General features: G+C 39.8%; 1 protein-coding gene across 1 annotated transcript in view; it reads left to right on the forward strand.

The window, feature by feature from the left end:
- Positions 1 to 27,752, forward strand: part of LOC306835856 (protein kinase C epsilon type-like) — a 70,793-nt gene that overhangs the window by 26,297 nt on the left and 16,744 nt on the right. The window contains exons 2-11 of the mRNA XM_079362630.1: positions 2,248 to 2,311; positions 8,141 to 8,309; positions 9,049 to 9,083; positions 9,240 to 9,328; positions 10,152 to 10,284; positions 10,522 to 10,664; positions 11,452 to 11,548; positions 11,636 to 11,931; positions 12,158 to 12,331; positions 27,175 to 27,329. Of these exons, the coding sequence (XP_079218756.1) occupies positions 2,248 to 2,311; positions 8,141 to 8,309; positions 9,049 to 9,083; positions 9,240 to 9,328; positions 10,152 to 10,284; positions 10,522 to 10,664; positions 11,452 to 11,548; positions 11,636 to 11,931; positions 12,158 to 12,331; positions 27,175 to 27,329 (1,355 nt within the window). The remainder of the gene's footprint in view (positions 1 to 2,247; positions 2,312 to 8,140; positions 8,310 to 9,048; positions 9,084 to 9,239; positions 9,329 to 10,151; positions 10,285 to 10,521; positions 10,665 to 11,451; positions 11,549 to 11,635; positions 11,932 to 12,157; positions 12,332 to 27,174; positions 27,330 to 27,752) is intronic.

Below are 27,752 nucleotides of genomic sequence, written 5' to 3' on the forward strand. Positions count from 1 at the left end.
CCTATGTCTCCTCCTAACTGTAGCCTGTAGTGCATAACACTGGGGCTCTTGTATTAGCACGTTCTTTTCAAAGGTGTTAAATTCAGACACCGTCACAACCACCGCAATGTTTGCCTGGCTTGGTAAATCACATTGCATGTACTAACTTAACTTATTCGCATGTTCTCCTCCCAGTATTTTGCACGGTGAGGCAGAAACGCCTCGTTTTGCACATTCATTAAGGCAAACGTACTATTTGGACAATATGTGTTATTTTGCTCATATTAAAGACGCAATCCTCACTGCACGCTGTTAGTAAATCAAATAGCACATTTTTTGCTGGTAGTATCAAGTTTGCACATGTTTTAATACATGCAAACCTTTAGTAAATCAGGCCCTAAGCAGTGGTTAGCTTTGCTTTGTTGAATTGTCCCACAAATAATGAAAATGGTGTTTTAAGTTAGCACAAGCTGTAATCAGCCTTATGTCAGTGTGTTGAGGCTTAAACAGAACACTTAACTAAAGCGATTGTTACCTCGCTTCTTCAACACCAACTCATTTTATTTTGATTGACATGTCTAACAATAAAGGCCTGAAATACAATGGTGCTCAAGTCATTTTTTATGTTGGTTAAACACAAAAAAACCCTGGCAACAGAAACCACCCCCTCTCATCCTCCAGCCAGATTCACAGTAACATTCTGCCACCCCCATCTCCTCAAATCCATCTGCCACAATGACTTCCTTCCTTCAGCTGCTTCGAGTTGAAAATGCAGATGGATGGAAATAATTATCCCGTTAAACCTCCAAATGTTCTTGTACTCATGGTAAAGATCCATTAAGACCCCCAAAAGCTCGATGTCGTTCCTGGAACGATCAAACGATGTGTGAGGCGAGATGGGATAACAGGGCTGTTGGGGTTGCTCCCCGCCCTCACTGCACTTTCATATCAGAACGAGCCAACAAACTTTCTCTGTCCTCCCCCTCATTCTTCTCTCTCTCTCTCTGCTTTTCATCTCGTACTGTATATATTAGTGAACCCACGCCTGTTCGCCTTCCCTCAGTTCTCTTTACCGTGTGCTGTGTTGAAGGCATGCAAGTAAGTATGTGTGCAAATGTGGAGACTGTGGACACTGTGGGTGGTGCAAGCTGCTTGTAAAATCTCTTTGCTCCCTGTGGATGCCCACTTGCTTTCGGTAGTTGGCAAATGCGCCAATGCATGCTCACACATGCAAACACTTAAATGCACACACACGCAGACACACAAGCGGGGACTCAGCAGATTTCAAAGTAGCACTTGCCCTCACTTCCCAGAGGGCTGCTTTCTTCTCAATACACATTCATACTACAGTTAATGTGTTTGCGTGTGACAGGATATGTGTCAATTCTAGTTCGCTCTACGTAACACACACACACACACACTCAGCATCTTCTCTTTCCTCTTTGTTTTACCACATCACTGCTATGTTGCAAGTGATGCATCGAGATTTAGGCCACACAGGATGTTACGATCGCACACTTTCCCACAGGTTGGCAACAAGTTCTTTTCAGTGGTGTGTGGGTGGACGGCTTAAGAACACATTTCCATCATTAATAGATACCAGTTATAGAATTTTTTTGTTTAGAAGGATCTTCATTAATGGGCAGCAATCTTTGTGATTAGAAGCTGAATATATGTGGGTTTTGACTGTTGATGACAGCATGCATTTTAATGGCAAGAGATTTATCAAACCATAGGGGATTTTTAGATCATTTGTGTCCTTCAGCCCCCCTAACATCTCAGCACCCAAAAAAAACAGCGGGAACATGAGCCTCAAGGTCTTTTTTTTTTTTTTTTTCTTCAAATGTGTAGTAATAGTAATATGTAATATGCAAGTCAAGCATAATCCTTTGCTACTGCCATCCAGCACGCCTTAACCCTCCCACTCGCACAGGTAAGCGACAGAGAGCAGTCAGGTGCTGAAGTAGAGAGGAGAGCATTGAATCATTTAAATGTGTAAACATGTAATATGATAACTTACACATTCTTAAGTACCAGCCAAACATATTAGCCTTTCCTTTTGCTTTAGCTTACATGCTATGGACAGTATGAAAACTGACAACATCAGACAGCTACGAACAACTTTAAAGGTCATCTTAAGCAGATTTTCCCCTGATTAAAAGCTAAACTCTCTAAACTCTCTCTGTTTTCCTCTTTCTTCCATTTTTCTTTCCCCTGCCTTTGTCCTCCCTCGTCCTCTTTTCCCCTCCATTACTTCTCTATCCTCAGATTGACCTGGAGCCAGAGGGGAAGGTGTATGTTGTCATTGACCTCTCAGGATCTTCCAGTGAAGGTAAGAACTCACTGGTCTTTGGAGGAACTCACATCCACGGTCAGATTGAGCGTAAGTAACTCAGTTTGTGTTTTTGTCGTCTGAGATATGAGCACAAAAAAGGATTGTTTCATCATTTCCCTGGAGCTCTAAGTCTAAAGTGATAATCTTGTTCTGAGAATTTCCTGAGAGTGTATTGATGTCATGTTGATTCTCTGGATAATCTGAAGATTTTTGTACAATTGTTGCCCTAACTCTCAAGGTCAACTACCTCATACTTTTACTCAAATGGGCAAAGTTTACAATTCTTGGTAACTTCCCAATGAAATAGTTTTATAACAATTGCTTTGGCCTGAGGGTGAAGGCTGTAATCTCCTAGTTTAAGATGTATTTAACAAGTCTTGTGGACAATAACAGTAATGATATAGCTGTGCAAAGTATTTCAGTATGTCCTCCACACAGTAGCTGAGTAACTATACTTAAACAGGCATGTTAACATATTATTAAATGAAGAGCCCTGTCATGTCTGTCTGAGAGGGCACTTTACATGCTTTAAACAGCGGCCTTTAAACAACAGTTCTCCATGTAATGTTGACAAGCACTCTATAAAGTGTTGACATCACGTTTTACAGAATTTCCAAAGCGTAGTCAGAATGTAAAAAAGACAGTAAGTTTTGGCCACCTAAGTTGAGAAAAGTGGCCTTGTATGCGTGCTGATATAGAGCATACAGAATAGCTTCCTGTCAGGGTCCTGCTCACTCTTTAAGGGTCCCTCCACTGTAATATATACATTTCCTCCATTAGAAATATTCCCTCAGATTTAGAATGCAGTGATTCACCAATCAGAATCCAGAATTCAACGCAGCTGTTTTTCTAATCCACCGCATTGTTAATTATTAATTTTTAATGCATGTTTTTATGAGAGAGGAGAAAGGCACACAGTGTGTGAGGATACTGTGTTAAGGTTTCAATATTTAGTAGAATATTGCCATAATGTAAAAGTAAATGTTGTGGCTTATTTCTTTGAAAATATTAAAGGAGTGAATCCGGTAGTTCAGAGATTTGACTGACTCGCACTCACACGTTCATAAAGAGCTTTTACACTTCCAGAAATCTCCTGAAGAACTGATTTTTCCAGGAATAGGTGAATGTATAGGAGAATGAACACAGTGGAGTTTTTCACTCAGACTTGACCCGGAGTTTCTCCTACAAGCCCCCTAGTTTTTTTTTTCTTTTCCCTCGCAGCATGTCTGAGTGAGCTGATGTTAGACTGAAACAGGATATTCTCTGGAACATTCAACTCCAGCTAATATAAGAGAGGATAGTGATTTGTATGTCCTGTGACTGCTGCAGAGTGCATAGATTGTATGCACAAGTCTGCTGTGGTCTCTGTACAAGTAATTAAATCGCTGCATTACATTGTTAGCTTGTATGTTTTTGTCCATAATTTTAGTGATTGTGGGATTCCGTTGAACCACACGTAACATTGATATAAAGGCAAATAGTGTCATTTACCCATCGTATAGAGGACTCAGCAGATCATGTCATAAAATATGCTGTTTTATTCAGTGTTAATGGTTGTCTGGTTGTATGTTCAGGGTAATTTATCTTATGTGATACTGGCTGTTACGGGTGATTCAACTAGGTAGTAGGCCTAAATTTATCTTGGAACTTTTTAGTTCCTTCTTCTGGTCTTTTGGAACATATCTGACAACAGTATTATCCTATTCCGTTCAGTTTATTCATATTTACTTGTCAGTTGACAGTAATGAATCAATATGAGACATGACAGCTTGTTAGTGCTAGCATCAGAGTTTTAAATCCGCGCACTTGCTTTATTGCTTGTGACAGTTCTCGGTCAGGACAATGTAACATTCCTATCTAAACATCTTCCAGGTTACATGTTTGAAAGACTTAGAGTGTGCACTAATGGACCAGTTAAAGCATTGATAGAGAGACAGATGAGGAGAGCTGTACAGAGTGACACAGTGTCATTTGAAAAACACTTTTTTTCACAATATATATCTCGCACACCACATAATGTATCTGTATGTGTGTGTGTGTGTGTGTGTGTGTGTGTGTGTGTGTGTGTGTGTGTGTGTGTGTGTGTGTGTGTGTGTGTGTGTGTGTGTGTGTGTGTGTGTGTGTGTGTGTGTGTGTGTGTGTGTGTGTGTGTGTGTGTGTGTGTGTGAATGAGAGAGAGGGAGGGGTGGCGGGGGAGGCTGACATTGCAGTCATTACTTAAATGTGTTTACATTGGAAAGAACACATGGGTTAACTGTCAGACCTAAGAGCTGCAATCAACCTATTACCCTTCACACACACAGACACACACGCGCGCACACACAATCACACACACACACACACACACACACACACACACACTGCCGGCACTTGTTGGTGAAAGCAGGTGAAACATTTCTATGCTGTTCAGGAGAGTATAATAGTGTGTACCCAGATAAGCTGCGTTTGGGATATTCAGTGGCCTTGATGGAGAACACTTTGCTTTATGTATCCTCTACATTTTAGTGGCAGTTTACCTACCAATAAAAACTCAGTAAAACTAGATACTGTTTTGATAATACATTCTATTTATACAAGGAACAAGACAAGTACGATCTGCTGTATTGCATTTCACGTTCATTTTGGTTTTGGCCAGTGTTGCATTTTAAACTTGTTGTTCAGTCTGTGTTTTCTATGAACTATTTAGGGCTATCAAATGATCTTGTTTTATTGCGATTTATTGCAAAAATGTAAAAGTTGATTGTGATTAATCACATTTCTGTTTGTTTGAAATTTCATTATTTTGCTTTTACTTCATTTGTACTGTTTTAAACTGAGAGCACTTTACTCACTGTTTAATTTCAACCATGCTTGTATTTTAAACTAATGAAATGACCTTTTGGTTTAGAGTCAGAATCTGTTCTTATTGCCAAGTACATTTACATATACAGGAAATTTCTCTTGGTGCATTGGTGCGAAATAAAAAACAAGGCTAAGATAACGAGTATTTAAATAAACTAAAATATCAGAAGCAATTACCAAAAAAATAGAATTTAAGGTCGATGGAAAGTTAAGATATGACCTTAACCATGGAAAAAGAAACCTCTTGTGGATTTAAAAACATAATGAAAACAGTGAAATGTTTGAATTTATAAGGTGTTAGTTCCTAGAGATTTTTTAAAGTGATATAAGACAATTCCAAAACTGTGACAACTGGCAGACACTCCAGAGACTTATCCAAGTTGCACCTAAATGGATGAAATAGCATTCATTTTTGTAGGAGTGACCCAAAATTGCTGAATGGCCGAAGTTTCGTTCAACAGAATCATAGTTGACTGCCAATCTCACGCTTTTTTTTTTTTGCTTTTTTTTGCCAGTCTCACAGTTGAACACAGGATAATTCCACTCCAGCTGTATGGAGTGTTTAATGTCTCTCTACATAGATGTTCCTGTTTTGTCAAAATAATTCATGGCTTGTAGCACATCATGCTATGAATATGAATTTATTGATACTTTTAATTTAATTAATTAACATCTCTTAATTGAAATCAAACTCAAGAAATCACCCTAAAGTCCATGTTTAGAGAATTTCATCGGCTACTAGAAACATCAATAATCAGCACAGTGCAATCGGCTGTCAGAACAGACAGGCACCTCCTTTCATCTCAGGCTCTCATTGGCTGCTATATCCTCAATTATCAATGCCATGATGAATAAAAGTGCCATGTACCTTTACTACAGACTAAATTTACTCAATTGCTGGAGTTAGGATAATCTTGTTCTTTCAGACAGAAGTTATCCCAACCCTACTCAAAAGATTTGAACAACTCAAATATCCGTTTTAAAATGGATGAAAACTAACATTGAATTGCCTGATCTCATTCTAGTTTGTAATCTTTTTTTACTTTAGAATTACTGGATATCTAGCATTTAAGATGTGTGATAATTATAATCCAATCACATGTCATTTGAATAACTTGTGTCAGGCTGCCACATTTTTGAGTCCTCTGTGATGTCTTCACGTCCTGGTTTCACGCCAGTATCAAATGTTGCAGCAGAAAAATGTCATGAACACATTGATTGAAAGAATAAAAGCAGAGGGCCTGCCCCCTGCAGATGAAGACCACTCCTCACTCTTCTTGTGGGCCATGAGTGATGATTAGGAGGTATTATTTCATACATGTAGCTGTGTTTTCATTTTTGGAATGTTCTATTTATTTGGGCTTATTAGTGTGTACAGGTGCTAATGAAACTATTGGAGCTCCATACTGTAGGGTCCATACTGTAATGTATGTCAGTCTTCTTTTAAAAAGGTAATTACTGACCTTATAGAGGATGGTCATTTGTTTTTATTTTTTTATTTTACAGGGACAATTCATATTTAAAACTTTTATGTAAATATGCCAGAGTTTGCCAAAAGGCTCATTTTCATCTGCTGTCCCTGGCCAGATCTTACAAAATGCTCCCTGGAAAATCAAAACAAATTCAGACGTTGCGAAAAAGCTACAAATAGAAGTAAAATGGCAGCAGTTAAGCAGCTGGATCACAAGTGAAAACAAGAAGCAGTATTTGGTTAAAGATCAAAAGTATAACATGTCGTATAGACGTGGAGCAGCATTGATCAGACATAGCAGTGTACAAAGGTTCTTACTACAGTGTCATTGTATGAAGAACATGATAAACCACAGACAGTTTCTGCTCTGTCTCTTGATCGACGTAGAGCTTGAATAAAGAGAATTATGTGTGATGAAACCCTTCTGCTTCTGATCTATAATCTCAGGATGTGGTGAAAAGAAACTCATCATCGTTTTATGGTAAATCGCCCTCACACTCTGCAGTGGAACACATTTCTGCTCTCATACATGATGTACTGACGCAAGGTTCATTGATGATGAAAATCTGAGGCTTGGTTGGTCATTAAGTTGATGAAAGTAAAGATGCTGTCCAGAGTTAGAGATCCTGAACTCACTGAGGATAAACCATGCTCAAAATGCAAATCAGTTACATTACCAGATTAGATTCATTATATCTCTGAGAGAACAGTGTCACTATGCAAGTTGTTGAAATCGTTCTTCAGGAAGTCTAAAAAACAACCCATACCTTACTTAATTCAGTCAAACTACCAAAAAACTGACCTGACGTTATTTCCCTCCAATAAACTTAAACTTTTCAATTGATTGATTACTACACACATAAAGTACCTTCTGGCCTTTTTTCACGGTAATATTTATAATCTTCACTTTTCCTGAGAAATGAACAGGATGAACAATGACTCCATTTTGACATTTTAAATATGTACGTGACTAATGTGTCCACGTGGATACTTTATACAATGTATACAAAGTCAAATTTATCACACAAGTGAACTCGTCCCCTCACTTAATGTGTGTGTGGCAATGAACTCGAGGTTAGGCACTAGTAGTAATTGAAACTGCTGCTGATCCAATGGGGATCTCTTTATTCTAATCAAGAAGAAAGACGAGAACAGACACTGTGGCTGACTGTGACACAGGAAAACCGCAATCTCTTTAACTTTCAGACACACTTTGACACTTCCATCTAGTGGCTTCATGGTATAACTGCAGGCTGTGTTAGTTTGATAAACTGCCTAAACAATATATTTTTTTGTTGCATAACTTAATTATGATGTCAAATAAGGTTGTACATTTTAGCATTCAAATATTATCATAATGTATCTGCAGTTTATGCATCATAGCTGTTAATGTCTACAAAATACACACATTTGAAATAATTGTCATGCTTTAATGCCCTAAAACTAAAGAAGAGTGCAATTCAATACTTGAAGGCTTTTGGAAATGTCTTGTGTTTGTGTGTGTTTGTGTGTAGCTGCTCCAGGCTCCACAGAGAATGAGGAGCGAGTGTTTCGTCAGCGAATGCGTCCTAGGAAGCGTCAGGGTGCTGTCCGTCGGAGGGTCCACCAGGTCAACGGACACAAGTTCATGGCCACCTACCTGAGACAGCCCACCTACTGCTCCCACTGCAGGGACTTCATCTGGTCAGCACACTCACCCATAGTGAGCATGTATCAAACAGAGGACGCGTTCCATTTATCAAACTCTACATCAAACAGAGGACGAATATTACTAATACAGCTGTAGACTGACACCTCTGACAGACGTATAAAGATGTACATGCTCATTGTATTTACATGCATATCATTGTAATACCTTTTCAACGAACACACATCACATCTTGTTACAGTTCTGATTTCTCCCACTTGTCTTTGTATACATGTAAACACAATGGCGTGTGGTGTACCAAACAGAGACAGCTATGCATGTTTATATCTCAACAAACTGACACATAAAAATGTGACTGGAGCTCTGCTGCTCCCTGTCAGCTCAAAAAACTAAAAAAAAAGAAACTCTTCACATGCAATCACAATCGCAGGAACGCCATGTTTGAAAGAGACCTAGAGTGTTCAGGTTGACTGAGGCTCGTGTACATGAACACAGCAGTGAGGTAGAGAACTTTAGATAAAGTTTGATAGAGGAACATGGTGTGTGCTCTGAAACGTGTTGTCATCAAAAACATCAGTGCATTTCGGGTCGCTTTTGGAATAACTTTACATTGAAAATTATAAACAGGATAAGAAGCACAATCGATCAATGCAGCTGGTAGTGTTAAATCAATTTCACCTGCACTATATCGTCTTCTTCAGTAACAACACATTCTTTACAGTTTAAGCCAGTTAATGCAGATACCGTAACTTTTCTTATCTCTCTGACTTTTAGGGGGGTCTTAGGAAAACAGGGATACCAATGTCAAGGTAAGACGTCTCAATGTTCCTGTTTTAAAATATCTCTTTTTTGAATGGATATGTGTTTACACTCAACTGGAGGCATTTTAAAAAATGTACATTTGCATAAAACACAATGAAAAAGTGTTGTTTCTTTGTCTGTGTGCGTTCACGTGCCTCCTGCAGTGTGTACCTGTGTGGTCCATAAGCGCTGCCACGAGCTGATCATCACAAAGTGTGCAGGCATGAAGAAGCAGGATGATACAGTTGGAGAGGTACTGATCTACATGTCAAGCCTTTTTTCCCCCCAACTCATTCATTAATAAAGTCCATTTTAGCTGGAGCTGATCTAAAAGAAGATAAGCAAAACCTACATGTCAGAGTGTAGCTCTGTTAATTACTCATGAAGGATGAGTCATTGGTGAGTGAAGGTGTGAATTTAGTTACCTATATATTTCAACTGCTGTAAGTTGTTGTCACAGGGGTTATAAAATATGCACTTGAGCACAAAAGTTAGAGCATATGTATATGACAACTATAAAGCATGTGAAATATTCACAACATTAATAGCAGCACTGTACAAAGGCAAAGCAGTCTGCAGAAGAATACAACTACAGGAAAGTGATGTATTTTTTTTCCGAAAGTACAGTGTGTTTATGTGTTTTCTGTTTTGTGTGAAACCTGCCTCACATCTACAATCTGATTAATTCCAGGGTCCTGAAGCAAGTCTTAGTCTAATTTGCTCCACTCTGATGTTGTATTAATAACACCTGAACCTGTTTTTATACAACACCTGATGGAACAACACCTTTTATACAACACCTGTTTCAAATGAGGGGAGTTTGGTAGTTGAGCTATTGATGGAGGCTTTGTATAATGTGAGGAAGAAGGCAGGCTTGTCTGCTGCTTGTTGAGTGCATAATTAAATTTTTCAGATTTATGATCCAAAATTAAGGCATTAGGGTCAGTGCCAAAGAAGTAAACATTTAATATCTCCCCTTATGGAATGGGGAACAAATCCCAACAACAAGCTATGAGCCGTTTCGGACCTCCAGACTCGTTAAGGTTCTTCTCATTGTCTGTCTGTCCCTCTTCCAGCCAGTTGGGTCTCAGAGGTTCAGTGTCAACATGCCGCACATGTTCAGCATCCACAACTTTAAAGTTCTCACCTTCTGTGACCACTGTGGCTCTCTGCTGTGGGGTCTGCTGCGACAGGGACTGCAGTGCAAAGGTAAACTCAAGAAAACATCTCTAGCCTAAAAGCACACACACTCACTGGGAATGTGTCTCAGTATCTTTGAGTGGAGAGTTTGGGATTTAGCCACAGTTTGTGAGCTCCTCTCTATCGAACACATAGATAATAAATTCAAACTCTTGTATGTATCAATCTGTACTACATCTAAACTTGACAAAAGGAAAAGGTAAACTGATTCTTATTTGCTTATCTTCCCTTGTGTGGGTCTCTCAGTGTGTAAAGTGAATGTACACAGGCGCTGTGAGAGTAATGTAGCTCCTAACTGTGGCGTGGACGCTAGAGGAATCGCTAAGGTCCTCTCTGACCTTGGAGTCACACCAGACAAGATCACCAACAGCGCTCAGAGACGGAAAAAAGTAAGTCACGTAAAAGTCAACTGGATTTGAATTACAAGCATGTGCATGAGTATATTAAAAGCAAAACGCCTCTTATTTGTAAAACAAATTCAGAAATGGAAGATAACTGAATATAAAACGGTTGAAAATTACAACTCCAATGTAAATGCAATAAAAGAAAGGGTATATTTTTAGATCCTGGGACTTGATTCAGTGCAAACAAATGTAAGATATCAATGTATCAACTCTTTAGTGCTTGATTTTAACACTGGTCTGTTCAGACTGATATTCAGAGTGTCTATCAACGTAATGGATGGTTCCCTCTGGATTTTTTGTCAAACGTTTTTGTCATAGAAAATAAAGTAGACAATCCACTCTTGTATTCTGCAAGGTGAAAATAACCATTTTGGACAAACAAGTTTGATGGCTTTGAAGTAAACATTGCACTTGCCTGTTCCTGGTTAAAACTGATTTCACTCTTTAACAGAGAGAGAGATCTGTCTGTGGTATTGTCAGACACAACCTAACTGAAAAGATTAAGAATCTGTGATGTCAGTTTCATGAATAAGAACTTTCAGTGAACATACTTTGAAAAAAATTACACTGAAGAAAACCTCCTGCACTCCTGCTTTGAATCTTTAAGAATTTTAGCATCTACATTATTAGTCATTCATATCAATGAGATGTTAAAAAATATATCACAGGTTAAAAAATCTTTAAATTCAGCTTTAGAGACAGCGCTATTGATTTTGTTTTGGGTAAATCAACTAGCAGATGTCGACAGATGACAATTTGTATCTTTAAACAGCTTCCTCAGGGTCAGGAGCCTGTGCAGCGGTTATCAGGGACGCAGAAGACGGAAGTTGATCGCTCCAGGTCGGCCCCCACCTCACCGTGTGACCAAGGTAACAGAAATTCACACAATGATATCCAAACTTTTACTTGCCATTGAACAAACACACCAGAAGTTGTTTTTTTTTTTTTTTGTACAGATGCGAAGGAGCTGGAGAACATCCGGAAGGCTATGTCGTTTGACCACAGAGGCAAGGAGCACAAGACATGCTCCCTCTCCTCCACGTCATCTGTTGCTACGGTAACAGAGGAAAGTCATGATGGAGGAGAAGGAGGAGGAGGAGGAGGAGGAGGGGAGGGAGGCAGCATTGGGACGAAGGGTGAAGGAAACGGTGAGAACGGAGATGTCAAAGGTCATATCACTCCTGAAATGAAGAGGATGAACCTGCATGACTTTTTGTTCATCAAAGTCCTGGGAAAAGGAAGTTTTGGAAAGGTAAGCGTTTGACTTCTGTCACATATTGACTGTATATGTCAGCTCTGTGTCGCATCAGTGTATGCTTTAATTTGTGTGTTTTATCCCTGTCTTAATCTTTTTGAAAAATGATGTATCATCGTGAGGCAAATGCTATAAACCAGAAAGCATTAGACAAAAGGAAGAAGAAACTAAGAGGCTCTTGTGGAATTTCCCCTCTTCTGACCGCTATGTGTCATGTGTGCAGGTCATGCTGGCTGAGCTGAAGGGCAGTGATGAGGTTTATGCCATCAAAGTTTTGAAGAAAGACGTGATCCTGCAGGATGACGATGTGGACTGCACCCTGACTGAAAAACGGATCCTCGCCTTAGCCAGAAAACACCCATACCTGACACAGCTCTTCTGCTGCTTCCAGACCAAGGTAGGAACACAGACAGACGCTCACATTCAGAACTAGACATGCAGACATACTTTGTACCTCCAGGGGGCAGTATTGGTTCACATATGGACCTGTATACGCCACTTGTTGAGCAACAGTCTCGCCTGAAGTTACAGAGAACAGGGGAGGAAAAAGTCCAGAAAACCTCACAAAGATGAAACATGTTTGTCTTTCAGGAAATACTTAAATTGCATTTTAATTTGAAACTGTCATTTTTAATAAGATGCTGTGGTCCCAGATATGGATATGAAAGGAAACAAATGTTTCTGTGGCATAAGCTTTCCATAAACATAAGCTATCTTTGGTTTCAAGATGTCTCAAGTTAGGTTTCTCTCAAGTTACCGTTTGATTTTCTATAATCCATTTTTAATGTCTAATTTAGTAATATTTTATCTTACTCTCTTTTATTAATTTCATTATAAGGACCATTATTATTTTTTGTGTATGTGTTTATATTTCTCTCACCTCTGTTATTGCTGTTATTTGTTTTTATTTACTCTTAGCTCCTTTAGTTCCTGCAGTCATCTTAAGTCTTTGGTCCTCTTGGTCTCAGCTCGCGTTGTCAGGTTGTTGAGTTGCCTGGGTTCTTATGATGGTTCCTTTGTTGTTTCTTATGATGGTTTCTTTTATGGTTCTCATTATGCTTCTTGTGATTGTTCCTTTGATGGTTCTGTTGGTTTCTTTGATGATTCTTTGATATGCTTGGGTTGGTTCTAATGATGGTTCTTGTGAAGAACTCATGTTGTGAATTTATTAGGGAAAGACTTATTTTTAATCATTTTCACTTATATGTGGATGTTAATAAATGTCAATAAACACATACAGAAAATGTTTTTTTGTAGAGTGGACGTAAAGCACGATTTAGTCTAATAACTTTACAAACACCAAACGAAAAAGGAGGGTTTAACTTGCCTAATCTCCAACTATATTATCGCGCTTTCACACTTCATATTAATTACTTACTTACTTAATTAATTACTTAATTATAGTGAAGCCCTAGTCAGCGCTCTGAAAAGCTGCTACAGATTCACTTCTAGGTTAAGAAGGCATTGGTGCAATTATGGTTTTCCTATGTATTTTGTATCTCTTTTTATACTATATATTCTTTATGTGTTTGATATGGACCTGTGTCTGCAATAACGCTTTATTATTATTATTATTTAATCAGTTCATAATGACAGTTAGATCAGCCAGATCTCCCAGCTGCTAGATGGTATCCCAAGCCATCCTGGGCCAATATCGAGCAGCACCTTGTCCATCTCAAGAGCATCACCAATTGAGAATAACTGCTCTCTCTCTCTCTCTCTCTCTCTCTCTCTCTCTCTCTCTCTCTCTCTCTCTCTCTCTCTCTACTCAACTCTGAGACTAAAATGACACGAATAAAGCCATTTAAGAAAGACTGACTGAAAAAACATGAATTGAAAACATCACTATCCAACCTAAATAGCAACTGTTAACAAATAAATTGCTGGGAACAAATAACAAAATACTTTCTCTGCAGAGATAAAAATCAAGCTTAATTTACTACTATCACAAAGAGCTGAGTGGCTCATAAACAAAACCAAGCTTAACCATTACTTTCATGACAATCACCCTGGTCATCTTTTGGCTTGTGAATTTAAAACTTTGTGATTATGATTAAAAAGTTTTTGTGATTACAATTATTGATCCTAAATTGATATATCAAAGCTTTCGCAGTTACTAAAGACAGCAGTACATCAGACAATGAGTCATCTTCATTAGAAAGAAATATCACATTTTTAAACACTTAAAACATATCTGGTGTAACCGGTGTATAATAACACAGCTTCAATACAGTCCCATTATTGCAGTAGCTGTTAGAAAAATTTTCATGTTTAGCTTCATCTTTGCTCTTATAAGTAAAAAAGCTCTGCACTGTATTTGTTTTTCAGAATTTATCTTAATTATTCGTCTACACTCAAGTCCTAAAATGTCTGCAATCAGCTTAGAAAAAAGAGCTTTAGTCTCTGTACTCTTTCTCACACACATACTTCTCTCCTCTCATCATCTCACTTAGCAGCTAATTTGTCCGTCCATACAGTAAGTGGACGATGAAAGACAGCCACACAAAGGGCACCCATGGGAGGGATGCAACAAACGCCAAAGACCTGTCTGGTACCCTGTATGTTTTGTCTATCATATGTTGCATGAGTGTTCCCATCAGGAACATATAGAGACTGTGACTGTTGGTACACAGTGTGTGTGAGTTTGTGTGACAGCCAGGTGTGTACAATTTCCAGTTTGACGACCTGCTGAAGGTACCGGTCACATGTTGATGTGATGTGACATGTTCTTTTACTGCCATTAGAGCCTGACGGTGCTGAGGAGGCTGTACAGGTGTTCACTTTTACTAACTCAAGTTTCTGAACTCTGCGGAACATAATCAAAGCATAAGCTGAGTGTTCACTTTTTTTTTTTTTTTTTTTTTTACAAATGTACTCTGTAGTTTATACTTGTAATGTCCTGCAGCCATAAACCACTGGAGCTCTTTGTATGCTTAGCTAAATTCACTGACAGGGGTCACAGAGCTCATTAAGTAATTTAATCAAATAAATGAAACTAACTACCAAAGTCATGATCAGCAGTTTGTTTTGTTTTTTTTACAATATATCTATTTGGTGCATAATAACATTTTGTATTTGTTCGAATATTTTAGAGATATAAAAGGCAAATTCAGGTCATAAATGACTAATAAAGGACGTACCATTAACAATAATACAAAAAGATAACTTTGAAATCTACGGAGCCCCAAAATTCCCAAGAAGTAAAAAAGAACCAATCTGTGCGCACAACATTTCAGACACAATATTTATTTTACTCTGTAGATATCTGCTCATAGATTAGAAAAAGAAAAACACAGGTGAACAGTTTTTTAAATGTAATATTATTGTAAATATTTGATTCTGGTTCGCATTGCAGGCAATAAGTCGGAACTGTTCCCGGTGTACGTTGGCCTCCGGCAGAGCTGCCTTTGCCACAGGTTCTGTTCATAACATGGAGTCTGAAATTGACAGAAGGATTGGTGCAGCGTCCGTAGTCATGTGGTCGCTGTATCGGTCCGTCGCAGTCAAGAAGGAGCTAAGCCGAAAGGCGCGGCTCTCAACTTACCAGTTGATCGTCATTCCTACTCTCACCTATGGTCATGAGCTTTGAGTGTCATGACCGAAAGGAGGAGGTCATGAGGAACTCGGCGTTGAACTGCTACTTCTGCACATCGAGAGGAGTCAACTGAGGTGGCTCGGACGTCTAGTCCGGATGCCCCCTGAACACGTTCCTAGGAAGGTGTTCCCGGCATGTCCCTCCGGGAGGAGGCCTCGGGGTAGACCCAGGACACGCTGGAGAGACTATGTCTCTCGGCTGGCTTGGGGACGCTTCAGGGTCCCACCGGAAGAGCTGGAGGAAGTGTCTGGGGCGAGGGAAGTCTGAGCGTCTCTGCTAAGAATGTTGCCCCCGCGACCCGACCCCGGATAAGCGGTGGAAAATGGATGGATAATGGATATTTGATTCTTTGGGATTTGGGATTTGTAACTGTGGATAGTTGGAAGATCTTTACTGGCAACCAAACTGCTTTACTTTGCAAAAGGTTAAAGTAATCTTTGTGTCTCTGTCTGTAATGTTGTATTGTTGCTGCTGGCTGCCTTGGCCTTGGAAAAGAGGTTCATAGAGTTAAATAAAGGTAAATAATTGATTTTGTTTGCAAGCCAATAATTGGCCAATGGGGCGAGATTATTTGTCTCGTACGGGGAAGACAATACAGTGCCTTTTTAGGATATGTGGTTGAAACTGCCTATTGCTATATGCAGCGAGTACCTTTTTTCGTGCTGGGCAGTTTAAGTAAAAGACATTAATGCACTTTAATACCCTAGAAAGCGTCCTGGGAGTCAGCAGAAAACATGTGTCACAGTTTAGATGACACATTTTGTCAAGAAAGTCTGCCTCAACCGGAGAGGAGGGGTTGGGTTTTAATGTTTTTTTTAGATTTTTTAATCTCTATTCTTTGTTTATTTTCTCAGACTGCTCTGGAAGTCTTGAGTCTAATGATGGCGTCTCCTGTTCCTTTTTTTATTTATTCCTGTTAGTTTACCTCCGAAGCAAACACAAACATGTGCAGAGACAGTGAGACTGTGTTGACACATAACATCTTTCCTTCACTTTCCTTTCTTTTCTACTTTTTGTTTTTGTCTGCCTGCCTCGTGCATACACACAACGCGCGCACAAACACGCACACACACAAACACGCACACGCACAAACACACGTGCACTCACGCACAGTCAGACAGGGGTGATTGCGAGTGTGTTCTTGGACAAAACAAAGGGATTGTGGCTGGCTCTTATATAATGGCTTTGATCCTTATCAGCGACGGGATGTGCATTACATATGCTGTGTGACCCCGCCCTCCTCACCCCTCCCCACCCACGACTCCTCAAAACACATTTATTTCTCTGGACTCATTGTGATAACATTAAACAAACCTACACACACACTCACAGAGTTTGACTGTGGCGTCACACTTCACCTCTTGCATAACGCTGGTTCCACTCGGCCCTTCGCCAGGCTGATCCACATCGACTCAAAGAGCTGATGAATCTGTTCATTTGACCATGACTGCAGTCAGCTGCGGTAGGTAAAGAGGTCGACTGTGAGTCACATTCAAACTTTATTATTGTTTTTTACGAGTAATTAAATTATAAACATGAAGAGATAAACTATTAGGTAGCTCTCATGTTACCCGCTCAACACTGGATTAAAATCACAAACAAATATTTGTGTGAAATATGTGACTTGATTTTCGTGGGGAGGTTGATGTGTTTTTATAATCTTTCATGTATTGCCTGTGCAGCAATTTCCCAGTATCTAAGATAAATTTCTCCCTTTGGAGAAAACTAAAGAAACCATGACCTCGAGATGTTGTTGTGTGCAGATCAAAAAGCCTCTGGACAGTGGATATGTTATTAAGGCTCGAGCATTTATAACAATAATAATAATACATTTATATAGCACCTTTCCAGAACAGGGTTTTACAAAGTGCTTTAAAGGATAAAACGACAGTGTTAATAATAGCACAGAGACGATATCAGTAAAAACAACCCTAAGCCTAAAACAGTAATAAAAAATAATAAAATCAATAAAAACAGAAGGAGTGGGAGGATAAAAACAGAGGATCATATCCTATAAAGGTGCGTTTTAAGAAGTGACTTAAATGAGAAAACAGCCTTTTCCATCCTTATCTTCTCTGGGAGGTTGTTCCAGAGTCTGGGGTCCCGAGTGGCAAACACTCTGTCACCTTTGTTTTTCAATCTGGATCTTGGAACCACTAAGAGAGCAGCATTTGAGGACCTCAAATTCCATGACGGCACATGAGGAATTAAAAGGTCAGAAATATAACTTGTGGCCAAAGCGTTCTGAGCTTTAAAAGTGATAAGTAGAATTTTTAAATCAACTCTAAAACTAACTGGAAGCCAATACAAGGATATAAGGATGGGTGTGATATGTTCATGTCTCTTGGTGCCTTTTAAAATCCTGGCTGCAGCATTTTGTACTAGCTGTAAGGAGCAGAGAGCTTTTTTGCTGCAGATGGAGAAGAGGGAGTTACAGTAATCTAGCCTTGATTAAATAAAAGCATGAATGACTGTTTTCAGGTTTTTGGTCAACAGACATGGCTTAATTTTAGAAATATTTTGAAGTTGGAAGAAGCATGACTGTATGACTGACTTGGTATGGCTTCTCAAAGTGAGATGTTGATCAAATAAAAAGCCAAGATTCCTACACTGGTGTGTAATGAAATGGGAGTATGGACCGAGTCTGCTTGTGAGTTCAGTCTTCACGGAGTCTGTACCTAAAAGTAATATCTCTGTCTTTTTTTTCCGTTCAGCTGAAGGAAATTCTCAGACATTCATTTCTGAATGTCCTCCAGACAATTTATAAGGGAGGACATTTCATTGAGGTTATTGGGGTCACAGCTAAGATTAACGTGGGTGTCGTCTGCATACAAATGAAAACTGATGTTGTGTGCGTGGATGAGATGTCCTAGTGGGCAGAATGTAAATAGTAAAAAGAGTTGGGCCAAGGACTGAACCCTGAGGAACCCCACAATGCAGCCTCGAGGTGGAAGACCTCGACTCGGCAATCCCAACAACAAAAGTCCTGTCCATAAGGTATTATTTAAACCATTTAAATCTTGGATGCAAGCAAACTATCTTCAACTCAACAGCGATAAATCAGACATAATCATCATTGACCCCACATCCCGCACCAAAGCCAGTCACAACTTCTCCCTCACCTTTGACAACTGCACTCTATCCCCCTCACCGCACACCCGCAACCTAGGAATCATCTTTGACAATAACCTAAGGTTCGACCTCCACATCAAACACATCACCAGGACCGCCTTCTTCCACCTCAAAAACATTGCCCGCCTCCGCCCCTCACTCACATTCCCTGCTGCAGAAACTCTCATCCATGCATTCATCACATCCAGACTAGATTACTGTAACAGCATCCTCCATGGTTTACCATCCAAACTCCTCAATAAACTGCAATACATCCAGAACTCAGCCGCACGCCTGCTCACCCACACCCGCTCCAGAGACCACATCACCCCCGTCCTCCGTGACCTGCACTGGCTCCCCATCACTCACCGCATACAGTTTAAAATCATCCTCCTCACACACAAAGCACTAAATAACGTGGCCCCACCTTACCTCACTGACCTGCTTCACCACCACACCCCCTCCCGTGACCTCCGCTCATCTAAAGGAAACACCCTCTCCCCACCTACACGGACCAAGCACCGAACCTGGGGAGACAGAGCCTTCTCCATCGCTGCCCCCTCCCTCTGGAACTCACTCCCCAAACCCATCCGTTCCTGCACACACCTCCCAACTTTCAAGACCATGCTCAAAACCCACCTCTATAAACTAGCTTTTAATACTTAACTTCTTCTTTCCCCTCTTCTCTTTCTGTTTCTCTGTCTTTTAATGTTCTTCTACTGTTTTTAACTGTTTACTGTGATTTCTTTTTACATGTAAAGTGCCTTTGAGCCCTCGTAAAAGCGCTTACAAATTAAATGTATTATTATTATTATTATTATTTAAGGGCTGATGCCCACCCATTGCTCTACACGGGACAAAAGGATGGTGTGATCAACTGTATCAAACGCTGCACTAAGATCTAGGAGAAACAAAATAGAGGGATGGCCAGCGTCTGCAGCTAAAGGCAAGTCATTCATGACTTTTAAGAAGGCCCGTTTCTGTACTGTTCTCTCTCAGCATTCTTTCTCACTCCATCACTCATTCCTACCCTCCTCTCTCAGGCCCCTCAATGACTCACTTACTGTACCTGCATCAGAGAACTCTGTGTCCAAACATGTTTTCTCATCAATTAGAGAAACTTTGGAAAGTTCACCACAGCACAAGAAAGTGGCTCAGACCTTCGTAGTCAGCAGGGAGGCATTAGAAATACTTCATGATATGAAAGTCTATGAGACATTGATCCTGCAACAAATTCCTTAAAAATGAGGTCCTTAATTGCATCAGTACAGTATTGTGTTCATTTTGAGAATAAGGATCACATTTACAGTGAAAAATACTATAAAGTAGAATGCTCTTCCATTAGCTTCCTGTGATTGAGTAGTTGTAAAGAAAGAGACTCCAGGGGTGCAGATAGACTAGCAGTTATGTGTCGAGCACCCCATGCATAGAGGCTGAATGTCTTCGTCACAGCTTCCGTGGAATCCAACCTGGGCCCTTTGCTGCATGTCATCTCTCACTCTCTCCTCCCAACATTTCCCCGGCCCTCTTCAGCTGTCCTATCCAATAAAGGCAAACAGGCCCACTATTCTAGCGTTTTTCCAAAGAGACCCAGGGTATGAGGTTTGCAAGAAGTTCATTTAAGCCTGTCCAAATAATACACTGAATAAATGTCACAGATGTACATTACAAACAGTGCTTGTGCCTGTAACAGCTTCTTCAAAATAGAACGTATTCCAATTAAATCAAACTCTAAAGAAATCAATTATTTACTATTAACTTTTGCCAAAATTTCACATAGTAATAGTTGACACTGTACCAGAATGTCTTTGATCCTTTTCTTCTTTACACATCTTCGAAAGAAAGCTATTTTGGCGCTCCATGACATCACCAAAATGTTGTTTTTGTGACCTGTGTCCTACCTACACCCTCCCTCTCCCCCGTTCTTCCTCGTCCTGCCTCCCTCCCATTCTTTTTAATCGACTGTGGGATCGCAGCTGTTCCCCTATCAGCCTAATTACTGCCCTGAAATGTAAATAACATTATACAACGGTAGCGCCACAACTTACTTTAGTGCCGCACACAGAAAGATCGGAGAAGTAAAGATATTGGGAAAACGTGGGCAAGGGAGTGGAGATGGAAGAGAGAGAGAGAGTATTAAGAAAATAGAGAAGCTATAGTTTTAGTCTGCAGATACTCACATGTGGTAAGTAGTGAGTGAGATTACAGTGGAAAGGCTTCTTTAATGAGCTGTAAATGGTGAAGAACAGAGGCAACAGAGAAGTCCAGAAACAAACCAGGTACATTAATGAAGCTTTGATGTTTTCTGTTTTGTTCAGAGAGGGTCTGAAACAAGAAGATGGACACACAGATAGAGAAACAGGCACACACACACACACACACACACACACAGAAATGCTCGAAGCCAGACAGGCCCAATGACTGGACTGAAAGCAGAGGTGGAGGGCAAATTTAGAACTGTACTGACTGGGTTCATTGCAGACATAAAATCTTCATGCTATGTATCTTATTACAGAAAAACAAAAAAAAATACATCTAAACAGTGTGTAAAAGTGAAAGTTACATGCACACAGTTTATCATTTTATTTTTTTTATGAAGCAATTCCTTTCAATGCAATGAAATGTATCAGTTGTGTCTCGACACATCAGATACATTTTGATATGACACAACGCCAAGTTGCTTCCGCTGATTCGTCGGCAACGTATGAATGGGATTTAGTTACTTCTGATGGTCACACACAGCAGTCTCTGCCATCAGTGTGTAAATGGTTGGGTGTGACATTCGGTGTAAAAGCGCTTTGCGTAGCCTGAAGACTAGAAAAACACCATATAAGCTCTCACGTCCATTTGCCATTCTCAGTTGAAACTATGCTCTAAAAGTGAAAACCGCAAAAAAGCATTCACTGCATATACGTCAATGTCATGAAAACACTTTCCTGTTCATCACACCTACAAAAAAAGAACTAACATGGATGCACAGGCTACAAATACAGAAAACAAGCAGAACCTGCCTCCTACTCAATCTGTACACTTCAGATGATCATGGCTTTATAAGGACCTGGGTTTCCCCGAAGTCTTTTCTCTTATGAAGCCTATGAAGACAAACAACTCACTTCAGTTAACCAATGCAATCAAAGTAAGATATGATCTGTGGGAGAACAAGTAGCCCTTAGCACACATTTAACTCCTGTCAGTCATTGTGAAGAATGACAGAGCACAAACACACACGCACACACACACACACACACACACACACACACACACACACACACACACACACACACACACACACACACACACACACACACACAGAGTCAGCAGAAGCATGTTGACCAGCCAAATATGTGTCAGTGTAGAATTGTTGTTGTTTTTTTTCCTCTGAAGAGTCATAGACATAATGCATTCCTTTGCCCCTATCCATGTCAGACAAAGGCTTTACCTTAACTGAACCCTCAATAAGATTGAAGCAGATCGACCTGTGTCTTTATTTGGAAGAACAACCTGTTTTCACTTTAAGATAGTGTCACATTGAAGACACTGTTGTAAATCATGCATAGAAAGAATTGCACAGCAATGTCAGCCCTAAAAAAAGCAAAGCTAGAAATGTGTGAGTTGTACTCTGCATTCTCCATTTACTACCGTATCACCACTGCTATTTTGCTTTTGTTATGATGTTGCAAAAGATGAGGACACTTGCCTGTATTTTCATCCCAGGCCTGCTTCACCCACTTTACCTGTCACTGTAATACCTGTATTTGATCATGTCGATAAACCCCTCTATTTCATCCCTGCTCAGAACAGGCTGTTTCTGTCTCTGTAGCTTTAAATACATATGAGCACGCCCCTCTCTGGAAGGGCTTGGGTTGCTTGGACTCTCTCGCTCCATGCTCAATTGTAAACGATGAGAAGGCAGACTCAAAGAAACAGAATAAACCCCATAGCTGTGGGAGTGTCACCAACCTGGAGGAGGAGTTACTGCCCTTTGTGATGTCATGATGGGAAGATCTCCAAAGGGCCTGTTTGAGCACACATTATCTGAAAAGGAGAGTAGGCAGAAGAGAGAGAGGGTGGACTGTTCACATAATTGGGGGTTTGTTGAAAGGTAGGGCCACAAAACGTTGAAAGTGTATTTTGTGTAATATGAGACCTTTAACAAGCTGTGTGATAAGGCTTCCATCTGACAGTATGAAAGCAGTGATTAGACTGTGCTGAGACATGAACTAAATCTCAGAGAGAAATCATACTCCAGCATGAATCTGTATGGGTTGACACTGTTTGTTTAAGACAAGCAGCCAAACTCTAATTGCTCTTAATGTTCTGAGAAGTAGGAGTAGTTCAGGTTTGAGTTTCTACAGGTCAAATCCCACTTGTTGTTTTTTGTTCCCAGCTTTGATTGACTCTAATGATTGTGTTTATTACAGCTTCATGAATGTACTACATAACCTCGGAGACAAAACAGATAGTTAGTTTTACATTCCTGCAGACATGAAAAACAATCAGTTATTTACTTAAGTACTTTGATCGTAACATCATTCAATCAAAATTATATTATTATTATTGCATTATATTGTTTTAAAATGTATGTATAATCATTTCAACTACAGCAACATTCTTTAAAAAAGGTTGTTTCTCCTCTGAACACAAGGTCTGTCTTTACTACTGAATTAAAAGTCCTAAAAACATTCCTGGCTCTTTAAGCAGCACCTCTAACATATTCCCTTTTCCTTTGTATTTTCTTACCTGTAGGTTTCCTTTTTTTAATGTGGTGGTTTTATTTACCTAACTTTGGCATTAAGTTATATTTCCATGCCTGATGGAAGAAACAAATTAAGACTTGTCTGTGTTTTATTACTGTGCTAGACAGTAAGGAAAGAGAAAGTATACGTCAAAGATTTTAAGATTACATTCATTGGAAGTTGAGACTTGTCCTACATACTGTTCATCACTGCAGGGTGGCATGGAGAGGGCACGTTTAATCACTGACATATACAAGTGGAAGATAACAATCAAGCCTTTATTGTTCTTGTTGGGTTGGAGATCATCTGGGTGGTACTTATAGAACATTAAATGTGTGTGTGTGTGTGTGTGTGTGTGTGTGTGTGTGTGTGTGTGTGTGTGTGTGTGTGTGTGTGTGTATGTGTGTGTGTGTGTGCGCGTGTGTGCGTGCGTGCGTGCGTGCGTGTGTGTGTCTTTGTGTGAGCAGCCGGGAACAAGTATCTGTACATTTGCAATTACTCTCAGGAAATGTTTATTCATGTTTGATTGGGTGGGACCAGCCGGGACTCTGGGTACATTTAAACAAACTATTTCGACATCCTGTTTAAAGTCGCTTCGAGAGAGAGAGAGAGAGAGAGAGAGAGAGAGAGAGAGAGAGAGCAGTCTTAGGTGGACCATCGGCCACTTATGCAACACCTAATCCTGATCCCGAGGCCCCTTTAAACTGATACTGTCAAGGGGAAAAGAAGGTCTGAGGGCTTTAAAATATGGAGAGTGATGCAGTGAAATCAGCCACAAAGGCTTCCAGCTGTTGGGTAAATAGCTGAAAGTTGCTGAACTCAGGTCAAGAATAGGAGACCACAACAATAGTAAATGTAACATGTGGCCCAATTATTTGCAACAGTGGGGTTATAACTTCTGCTGGAGTTTACCAGTGAAAAAGCAGGAACTTTGAAGGCGGTCAGAAAACTAAAAGCTAAAAAACTGAACCATGGTTATTTTGACGTCGCAACCATTTTGCTTCGTCAATCGAATCAGCAGTTTTGACGAGCGAGCGAAACAGTAGCTTAATAAGTTATTTATTAACCTAATATTTGCAAGAGCACCTAAAAACCTGACGAGAAGCGGTAAGGCCAACCCACCGTGATTTACTTATTTTATTTTACAGGGACAATGTATATTAAAAAACATTTAAGTAAATATACCAGAGATAGCCAAAATGATAATTTTCATCTGCTGTCCCTGTGCCAGATCTTACAGAAGGCTCCATGGAAAATCAAAACAAATTCAGACTTGGCTAAAAAGTTAAAAAATAGAAATTAAATGGCAGCATTTAAGCGGACAGATCACAGATGTTTAATGTCCACGACAACCACTGTAGTCTCATTTAGCTATAGCAACCGCCTTTTTAAGGATGCTTAAAAACTTCAAAATTCACAAGTGGGGGTACTAACATAGTTCATATCGTCTGACAAAATGCCAACATACTTCACTTTACCCCACTTCAACTGCAACCCCAAATCAATGTACGATGTGTTCATGTTTCAAACTGGAGTGGTTAAGGAAAAAATATGTTACAAAGAAATTTGCCAAATAATTAAAAAGGTACAGGCATCAACACATTTTAGTAGGATGACATCATAATACATTCAACCACTGCTATTGATCTTGTTTTTCCATCCTAGAGGTTAATACATGTCTGTTTAATCAAAATACAGAAAAGTTACAATGAATGACTGCCAGCTGTTGTCACACGTCTCTAAGGAAATCAGGATCATGATTTATCAGGTCTTGTGGTGTTTGCTTACCATTAGTCATCCATGTGGTAATTGTTTTCATTAGATGAAGAGCAGAAAGAAACTGCATGATTACTGGAATAGTCCCATGCAAAAAAAACAATGCCATGCCACAGGACTGTAACCACACCCGGACACCTGGCTGTTTGTTTCCTAAATGCTGTTTGTTTAACTCCCGTAGTGTCTGTTTGGGAAATCACCTCCTTCCCTGTAGTCCTGTGCCAGTTCTTAAAAGGACAGGGGTTTGATCCCAACTTTTCAAAGATATAGAGACGGAGAAAACAAGGGTTTGCTTTGGTGTGTTTGTAATTAGTCCCACCACGTCCGAATAGAATTAAGAATCTCAACATTTAGTACCTATTCAACTAATCAGTGGCCTCTCTTCATGACCTTGCAACGTTGTCTTCAAGTTTTCCGCAAATTTGTCCGATTAACCTATTTCTCCCGTGGGAGTCATCATCTTGTAGATGTTTTTGTTAACAGTTTTAACCACATGGATTGTCATTTTCTTTGAACATGAGAAGCTATTGTTACAGTAACCTCAATATCTTTTGAAAACTACATTCTCTACCAGGGCCTTCTTTCGGACAGAAAATGGCTATTACCACATTTCTCAACACTTCATGAAAGCTTGTGGTCGCTACTCTGGAAGGTAGCCACGAGGCTTGCAGTGACTAGTGATTAGCAAGTTAGTGTTGTGTTTTGTGTTTGGCTGATTTACCTTTTAATCTACTTCTACCTCTTCTACCTCTACTACTTATCTTATCTTACCTTCTTACTCTTGATTCTTCCTATATTGGGAATGGCTTTTTTGATAATATGTATCAACAACACACCAAAGTGGACTAAACTGTAGCTGAGGAAAATCTGCACATCACATATCTGATAGGAGTCTATGGTGGCCCATCAATGCTTTTCAGAGCTTTTAATGTTGTAATTATGTTTGTCTGTAGTCTGTGAAATCAGACTTTCGGAATTAGGGATGAGTTTCATACCAACTTTAACACCAGTTAACTTGACAAAAAAGTAACACATTCAAACTCATTGTCCTTCTTTACTAGAATCAGTGATACCCTCCAAAGTGTATCCAAAGCCATACTCTGCTAAAAATCTGTCCTTGTGTAAATGTACATCATTTTTCTCCCCTGGTATGTTTCATGTTTTCAAGGCTCCTAATGTGTCCATCCATACTCTACATGTGTATAGTCCCTACATATGTGTGTGTGTGTCACTTTAACTGCTAACAGTCTGAACCCTTAGGGCTAACACAATGCCTCAGAGGGACTGCCCTGGGTTTCTTATATACAGAGCTGTTTATATCACACACACACACACACACACACTCTCTCTCTCTCTCTCTCTCTCTCTCTCTCTCTCTCTCTCTCTCTCTCTCTCTCTCTCTCTCTCTCTCTCTCTCTCTCTCTCTCTCTCTCTCTCTCTCTCTCTCTCTCTCTCTCTCTCTTATTTCCTATATGAATAAAGCGAGCTGGAATTCAGGAAGGAGGCCATTTTCACTACCAAGAGAATAGAACTTGTTGGGTGGAGTGCAGACCTTTTAATTTTGTGCGTGTGTGTGTGTGTGAGTGCGTGTGTGTGTGTAGGAGTGTGTGTGTGTTTTACAGGAAGGTGTCCCTATGAGAACTGTGACAATCAGTGTTAATCACATTGCGACACATTTTGTGTGTTGTTTTTTCCACTGAGAGCATTCCAACAAATATGATCCAAAGTTAAAAACCCAGCATATGATAACATTTATCTTCAAGGAAGATATATGGAAAATAAATGAAAACAGTGTCACAGTGTATTGATATGATCATGTAAAAATGAGTACTGAACACAACATTTGACTATTTTCATGTCCACAAAAGTATGTCTGACTCAGGTATCTGAAAAAGACTTATCTCTCTGCATGAAGTACTGTATGTGTGATTATTAGACAGTTTTGCTTCCGTCAGCGTTAAAAACGTCTTAACACACATTAAATATAAAGGTACCAAGTCTGTCATTCCCTCCTTTCTCCAGGACCGGTTGTTTTTTGTGATGGAGTACGTCAATGGAGGTGACCTGATGTTTCAGATTCAGCGATCAAGGAAGTTTGACGAAGCTCGATCTCGTTTTTATGCGGCTGAGGTCACATCCGCGCTGATGTTCCTGCACCAGCATGGAGTCATATACAGGTAACCATGCTTACATGTTAGCTTAAAACTTTTTTTACATGTAAAAATGGGGCTGGCAGTAGCTCTGTCTGTAGGGATTTGGGTTGGGAGCTGGAGGGGGGCTGGTTTAACTCCAGCTGAGGACTTACAGTGTGTGTAGTGTCCCACTCTGAAATCTATCCATTAATGCATGTCCACAGGACCTGTGTGTTAAACCAAGATTTTTACTCTGGGAAATATGTTTTAATTTGAATTTTTTAACACATGCAAACTTAAACAGTGCTAATGTTTTTCAGTATATTTTTGTCAAAGCTTTTCCGTTTCTTACTCACATTGTATTCCTTCAATCAGTGGATATACTTTGACAAATGAATGATCAAAAGCGTTTACATTACAACTTTTAGTCTAGGCCTAATGAACCGATTGTAAACTTTTAACTAAAGC

The sequence above is a fragment of the Symphodus melops genome (genome assembly GCF_947650265.1).
Source record: "Symphodus melops genome assembly, chromosome: 15".
Classification (NCBI taxonomy): Eukaryota; Metazoa; Chordata; class Actinopteri; order Labriformes; family Labridae; genus Symphodus; species Symphodus melops.